The 7,752-nt window shown below is 34.5% G+C and overlaps 1 protein-coding gene across 1 annotated transcript; it reads left to right on the forward strand.

Annotated features, from left to right (window-relative positions):
* The first annotated feature begins 5,624 nt into the window (after positions 1–5,624).
* On the forward strand, positions 5,625–6,905 carry LOC116131763 (pollen-specific leucine-rich repeat extensin-like protein 3). The gene has a single exon (XM_031417441.1). It carries the CDS (start codon positions 5,625–5,627, stop codon positions 6,903–6,905), a length of 1,281 nt encoding a protein of 426 aa, XP_031273301.1.
* The last annotated feature ends 847 nt before the right edge of the window (positions 6,906–7,752 follow it).

Consider the following 7,752-nt stretch of genomic DNA (forward strand, 5'->3'; position numbering starts at 1 on the left):
GTTTGATCTTCTTTGGCGACATTATGTTTGTTAAATATGTGATTTAATGGACATTAAAGGGTATTAAGATGATTTACCTTAAAGAGTTAAGGGTAAAATTGTCTTTATACCAAGAACATGGAAAGGTAGTATGAACACAATTTAATTGTTCATTATGTCTTTGATAAGATTAATTGAATCAATCATTAATGTATATTGATATTTCATGTGATAAGATAAGCATAAATTTACTCCACCAACTTTTCATTACCAAATGTTGGTTGTATAATTGCTTATTTAATGTAAGTGTTACATTATCCCCTAAAGTTTCATGAGTGATTATTAATGGGCAATTTATTAGATATAATTGAATAATTGATATATGGGGAATACATGTGTTATATTAATACAATGCATATTTGTTATGTTTGACAACATGTGATGCCATATTTAAGCATGTAATATGTTTGTATGATTTATGCATATTAAGTATGTTATTGTTTATAGTTAAGTTTTAATATTTATATGAAGTGTTGAAACTTAATTTTATGGCATGACATTTAGTTTTAGGTTTGTAGTTTGGGGTTTATGTTTTATATTTAGTTGATACATATGGTGGATATGTATAGGCTAGATATTAAAACATTAACCTAAAACAAAACCTAATCTTTAAATTTTCCCTAATTAAAATATTAAGTCTAAGACTTCCATTATGAGTCAATTAATTCTTTGCCATAGAATTAGAGATCCCAAGATTTCTATTATGTGAGGGTATAATAGGAATTATATTTTAAGAAAGCATAATGGGTCAGATTTAACTAGTCTAGGGTATCAAGATTTCTATTATGTGAGATATTCGAAACTAGAGGCAAGGAACTGAATCATAGCTTATATGGTGATGTAAAAAGAAATAGTTTCCTACTTATTGAATTTAATGGACCAAGATTTCTATTATGTGAGGTTTATTAAATTTGATAAGAATTTGATTCCCCACTAGAAATTTTAATCCAGTGAAATTTCTGAATCTTTATCCAGGGAAGTGTAGGATTTGAATAAAATAGTGGGAGCTATTAGATTAGCTTAATGAAAGACATATGTGACAAAACACTCATAATTTTTTAATTTCCTTGCAGCATCTCTCATAAAATATTAAACCGTAAAAGATGAATAATCTACTGTTGAAAATCCTGGATGAGAACAACAAGTTAGTTGGCCATAGTAATTTCAATGATTGGCTGAAGAAACTGACAATAATATTGAATTCAGAAGAAGCAGCCTACGTTTTAGAAACGCCCATGCCTGAACTTCTTCCTTCTGATGCTCCTTCTGATAAGCATGATGAATATAAAAAATGGAAGGAAGATGAACTTAAAGCTCGCTCTTATATGATGACATCGATGAGTGATGAGCTCCAAAGAAAGTGTGAAGAGATGACAAGTGCTAATGAAATTTACCTCACGTTACAATAGTTGTACCGTGAAAATTCAAGGATAAGACAATATGAATTAAGTTCAACTTTATTTAGAATGAAGTTGAAAGAGGGTGTGTCACTAGAAGAGCATGTCATGAAAATGATTAATATTCTGGGGCAATTACATGCCATGAAAATTGAAATGCCAGACACCCTTAAGGTGGATTTAGTTATTCAATCTCTACCTTTAAGTTTCACACTTTTAATCAACAACTATCATCTAAATAGAATTGAAAGGAAACTTTCTGATTTGTTGAATGAGATTCAATAGTTTTATGATCAGGAAAGAAAATGGAAAAGGCAGGAGATTGTTAGTATGGTTTCTTCCAATAAGACAAAGAAGAAAAAGCTAATGAATTCCCAAAAGAAATTGGGAACAAAACCCAAGGGAAAGGGGTTTAAGAAAAAAGTTGCACCTCAAGCCAATAAATCTAAAGAAAAGGGCCAATGCTTTTGGTGCAAAGAAAAACGACATTGGAAGAGGAATTGTCTTCTCTATCTAGAAAGTCTTAAGAAGACTAAAGCTCTTCTCATTGAGAAGACTGGATCAGGTATATCCCAATGCTATGTCATTGAATTTGAATTAAATGTTAGTTCAAATAATTTATCTTGGATATTAGATACAGCTGCTACTTCGCACATTTGTGTTTGTTTGCAGGATCTGCAGAATAATTCTGCTCTAGCAAAAGATTAACTCATGTTAAGAATGGCGATGGAGCAAATGTTGCTGCCGAAGCCATGGGAACATGTAGTTTGATGCTTCCATTAGGACACTTTTTGTATTTGTACAATGTCCTATATTTTGCTAAAGCCACTAGAAATATAATTTATGTTTATGTATTATGTAAATATGGTTACAATGTATAGTTCAATAGAAATGAATGTTTAGTTTATTTTGGAAATAAACTTTTTGGCAAAGCTATCAATATAAATGGTTTGTATGTGCTAGAATTAAATGGCCATAGCATAATGAATTCCATAACTAATAAACAAACTCAAAATGAAATTAATCCTAAATTACTTTGGCATCATAGATTAGGTCATATAGGAGATAGAAGAGTAATCCAGTTAGGAGAAAGTGGACTTTTACGTTCATTGGGTTCATAACCCTATCCGACCTGTGAATCTTGTCTTTAAGGAAAAATGACCAAGTCACCTTTTAAGAGTAAAGGGGAAAGGGCAATACATACATATGTATTTGGACAATTTAATGAAATAGCCAGAGGAGGTTTTCATTAGTTCATTACCTTTACTGATGATTATTCAAGGTATGAGTATTTGTATTTAATGAAATACAAATTAGAATCTTTTGAAAAGTTCAAAGAATTCAAGAATGAATAGAGAAACAAACTGGAAAGAGTATTAAAATTCTATGATCAGATCGTGGAGGTGAATACTTAAGTACAGAATTTTGAGATTTCCTAAAAGAAAATGGAATTATATCACAATTAACTCCTCCATTTACACCACAACACAATGGTGTATCTGAAAGGAGAAACATACTTTATTGGATATGGTACGATCGATGATGACTTTTACGGACTTGCTGATTTACTTGTAGGGGTATGCCCTACAAACAGTAGTGCATATTTTAAATAGAGCACCATCTAAATCAATCCAGAAAACACCATATGAAGTATGGTGTGGCAAACCACCTAGTCTTAACTATTTAAAGGTCTGGGGTTATCCAACTTATGTCAAGGCTGTCAAAACAGATAAGTTGGACGTAAGATCTGAAAAAGGTCAGTTTATAGGGTATCCTAAAGAAAGTTTAGGATATTATTTTTACTTCTCTATTGATAAAAGAATCTCAATTAGTAGAAATGCATATTTCCTTAAGAAAGAATTCTTAGAAGAAGGAGGTGCGGGAAGAAAAATTGAACTCAAGGAATATTCCAAAGAGTCTCAAATCGATCATACTCATATAGGTGAACTAGATCAAGAACCTTTTCGCATGACACAATGGTTCCAGCCCGTAAATCTTCTAGAATATCTCAACCTCCAGAGAGATATTATGGTTTTCTACATGAAAAAGTTTTTGAATCTTTTTCAGTGGGAGAAGCTGATCATGGAGATGATCCTAAAATTTATGAAGAAGCGATATTAGATATCAATTCTGGAAGATGGCTAGAAGCACTGAATTCTGAAATAGAATCTATGCACACTAGTCAAGTTTGGACACTTGTTAACCCTCCAGAAGGAATAGTTCCTATTGGTTGTAAACGGGTCTTCAAGAGAAAGGTTGGCAAAGATGGAAAAGTAGAGACCTATAAGGCTAGACTGGTAGCGAAAGGTTATACTCAGAAACAAGGGTTGGATTATGAGGAAACTTTTTTACCAATTGCAATGCTTAAATCCATAAGAATCTTGCTAGCCATAGCAGTACACTATGATTATGAAATTTGGAAAATGGATGTCAAGACTGTGTTCCTCAATGGATTTGTATCCAGTACTTAAAGACATAAAGTGTGCAAATTACATAGATCCATTTTTGGATTGAAGCAAGCTTCCAGAAGCTGGAATATCCGATTTGATGAAACGATTAAGACTTTTGGTTTCATAAAGAATTAGGATGAACTGTGTGTATATAAGTGGGTAAAAAATCATGTCTCGATTTTCCTCATATTATATATAGATGACATATTGTTAATGGGAAATGATATTGGGATGATGATCAAAGTTAAAATGTGGTTATCAAAGGCTTTCTCAATGAAAGATTTGGGAGAAGCAAATTATATCCTAGGAATTCGCATCTATAGAAATAGAGTGAAAGGATTGATAGGGTTATCTCAAAGCATGTATATAGAGAAAATGTTGAAAAAGTTCAACATGCAAGACTCCAAAAGAAGCTTTTTGCTTTGTGGTCATGGACTACATCTTTCTAATGATATGAGTCCTAAGACTGACCAGGAGCAAAAACGGTTGCGTAATATACCCTACGCTTCAGCCGTAGGTAGTCTTATGTATGCAATGCTATGTACAAGGCCTGATATAGCCTATGTTGTAAGTGTTCCGAGCAGATATCAATCAAATCCAGGAGAAAAACACTAGTCAGTAGTTAAAACAATCTTTAAGTACTTGAGAAGGACTAGAGATTTGTTACTGAGTTATGGAGGTTCAGAATTAAAAATCCAGGGATACTCAAATTCTGATTTTCAATCAGATGTGGATGATAGAATGTCTACATCTGGATTCATCTTTACATGTAATGGAGGAGCAATTAGTTAGAAAAGTTCCAAGCAGTTGACCACTGTCGACTCCACTACAGAAGCTGAATATTTTGAAGCAAAAGAAGGTGTGTGGATACGCAAATTTGTAGCTGAACTTGACATTTCCGAACATGAGTTATCCAATAACCTTGTTCTGCGACAATAATGATGTTATTGCACAAGCAAAGGAACCAAGAGCACACCAAAAATCAAAACATATTCAGTGCAAATATCATATTTTGAGAGAGCTTGTTGAAGATGGAGAAATTTTGGTGCAGAAAACACCTTTAGCCGATAACCTAGCTGACCCACTTACTAAAGTGATGGCACATAAGCAATTAGATCATCATCTTGAGAAGATGGGTATTAGACACCACAACAATTGACTCTAGTATAAGTGGAAGTTTTGTTAGTGTATGCCTTACTCTCTAGGAACCAATTGTGTCGTTGGTTCCAAGGCATTATGTTTTGTATACATGGTAATGTATATATTTGTATATAAAACTGTGAAGCTTAATCTACTAAGTCATCTAAGAGGACTACTAATATGGATGTGATTTATCAAAATTAATTAGGATTGATATTCATTTATTTTTTTCATTAATGCTAGCAAAATAACTTTAAACCTAATCTTGAAAAGATAATATCTCAATTAGGATATACAACAGATTGGATTTGTTAGATTTTCTAAATCTCTAACTTTAAATGCTAATAAATACTAAATCTCTAACTTTAAATGCTATTAAATACTAAATCTCACATTTCATATAATGTAGATTTTTTTTTTTTTTTTTTGTTCAAAATTTGTGCTATAAATACAATATGTACATTGATTTATTGAAACTCAAGTTTCAAATTTGGGAGACATGACTTGTAAGCCAAACTTGCCATTGTTCTTCTCTTTCATCATCTTTGTAGTACATTTTTTGTGCTCGGAATCAAAAAGCCTTCATGGCTATCGAGAAATGCAGAAAAATATTCATAATCTTGATTTAAATGAGCTTAATTGTCATAGTTACAACCTTCAACAATGTCAAAAGTTGTTAATAGATGGTGGTGGTCTCACTGATCATTCATGTTGTGATAGTCTAATCTTAAGAGGACCAAAATCCAAAAGAATTAAAAGAGAAGTACTAGGAGGACCTGATCCTATCCACAACTCATCACCCATAAAGAGAGAAGTACCAGGAGGACCTGATCCTATCCATAACTCATTGCTCATGAAGAGAAGAGTATCAGGAGGACCAGATCCTAGCCATCATTCATTGCCCATAAAGAGGGAAGTACCAGGAAGACCAGATCCTAGCCATCACTCATTGCCTATAAAGAGAGAAGTACTAGGAGGACCAGATCCTATCCATCACCCATTTCCTGTGAAGAGAGAAGTACTAGGAGGACCAGATCCTAGCCATCACCCATTTCCCGTGAAGAGAGAAGTACTAGGAGGACCAAACCCTAGCCACCACCCATTTCCCCTGAAGAGAGAAGTACTAGGAGGATCAAACCCTAGCCATCACCCATTTCCCATGAAGAGAGAAGTACCAGAAGGAAAAAACCCTAGCGATAACCCATTGCCCATGAAAAGAGAAGTACCAGGAGGACCAAACCCTAGCCATAACCCATTGCCGGTGAAGAGAGAAGTGCCGGGAGGACCAGACCCTAGCCTTCACCCATTTCCCATGAAGAAAGAAGTGTTGGGAGGACCAAACCCTAGCCATCACCCATTTCCCGTGAAGAGAGAAGTGACGGGAGGACCAAACCCTAGCCATCACCCATTGCCCATGAAGAAAGAAGTGCCGGGAGGACCAGACCCTAGCCATCACCCATTTCCCGTGAAGAAAGAAGTGCCGGGAGGACCAGACCCTAGCCATCACCCATTGCCCGTGAAGAAAGAAGTGCTGAGAGGACCAGACCCTAGCCATCACCCATTTCCTGTGAAGAAAGAAGTGTCGGGAGGACCAGACCTTAGCCATAACCCATTGCCCGTGAAGAGAGAGGTACCAGAAGGACCAGACCCTAGCCATAACCCATTGCCCATAAAAAGAGAAGTATCAGGAGGACCAGACCCTAGCCATCACCCATTGCCCATAAAAAGAGAAGTATCAGGAGGACTAGACCCTAGCCATCACCCATTGCCCATAAAGAGAAAAGTACCAGGAGGACCTGATCCTATCCACAACTCATTCCATATCGAGAAAACGACAATTGGGGTACTTGATCCTCGTAATAACTCATTGCCACCATAAGGACATGATGATGTGTAATAAACAGATTATCGTATTATAACTATGATCCGTGAATAAATTATTAAAAAAATTATGAATATGAAACCCATAGGTTTTGTGCGTTTGCATTATCAATATCTTTCTTATCTTCGTTTTTTTATATAAAGATACAATTTGTTATTAAATTGTTTAAACATGATTAAAGGCAAGGATCAAAGTTATTGCTTATATAAGTTTGTATTAAGATTATTATTCATGTTCTAATTGTTTTGGTATTACAAAAGTGGTAAAAGGTATGTATCAAATGCTAAATAAGAGCATGTGTTACTTTTCTTATATTCTACCTCAAGAGCAAGAAGATAAACGAAGAAAAAAAAAATCTTATTGGATTTCATACTTTCTTGAAAAAAGAATCCTTGAGCACCATATTGCAAACAAAAAGTGTGTGTGTGTGTACTTCTGCAGTGCATTAATTATGCAAGTTGTATTGAATCTTGACATTCCAAAGCTCTTTGATTCAATGACTCATAAAATGTGTTATTTTGTGTCAAAAAAGTGGTGCTCCTAAACTTTCCCCACGTATATATTTTAATTCTCATTTTTTGTCTGCTAAAGGATACATAGGGATCAACTTGACTGGTATTAAGAGTTATTGGCGTATCAGCCTTCGCCTATCCTCATTGCATAGAAATGGTTTTCCTATTGAAGGAAGTTTTCTTCTTCAAGGATTTTATTCCTTAAGCGAGTCTATCTATTTAGAAAAGTTCATATTTGTTTGGGATATGCACGTGGTGAGGGTAAAAGGGTAAAATCATGTATGAATAAGGCCTAATGATTTACTTGAATATTCAAAGGAATGTAATCCTAA

Source organism: Pistacia vera, unplaced genomic scaffold, assembly GCF_008641045.1.
Source record: "Pistacia vera cultivar Batoury unplaced genomic scaffold, PisVer_v2 Contig241, whole genome shotgun sequence".
Lineage (NCBI taxonomy): Eukaryota > Viridiplantae > Streptophyta > Magnoliopsida > Sapindales > Anacardiaceae > Pistacia > Pistacia vera.

Coding starts and splice junctions, on each gene's coding strand:
- LOC116131763 (XM_031417441.1), top strand. CDS start 5,625: ATGCAGAAAAATATTCATAATCTTGATTTAAATGAGCTTAATTGTCAT.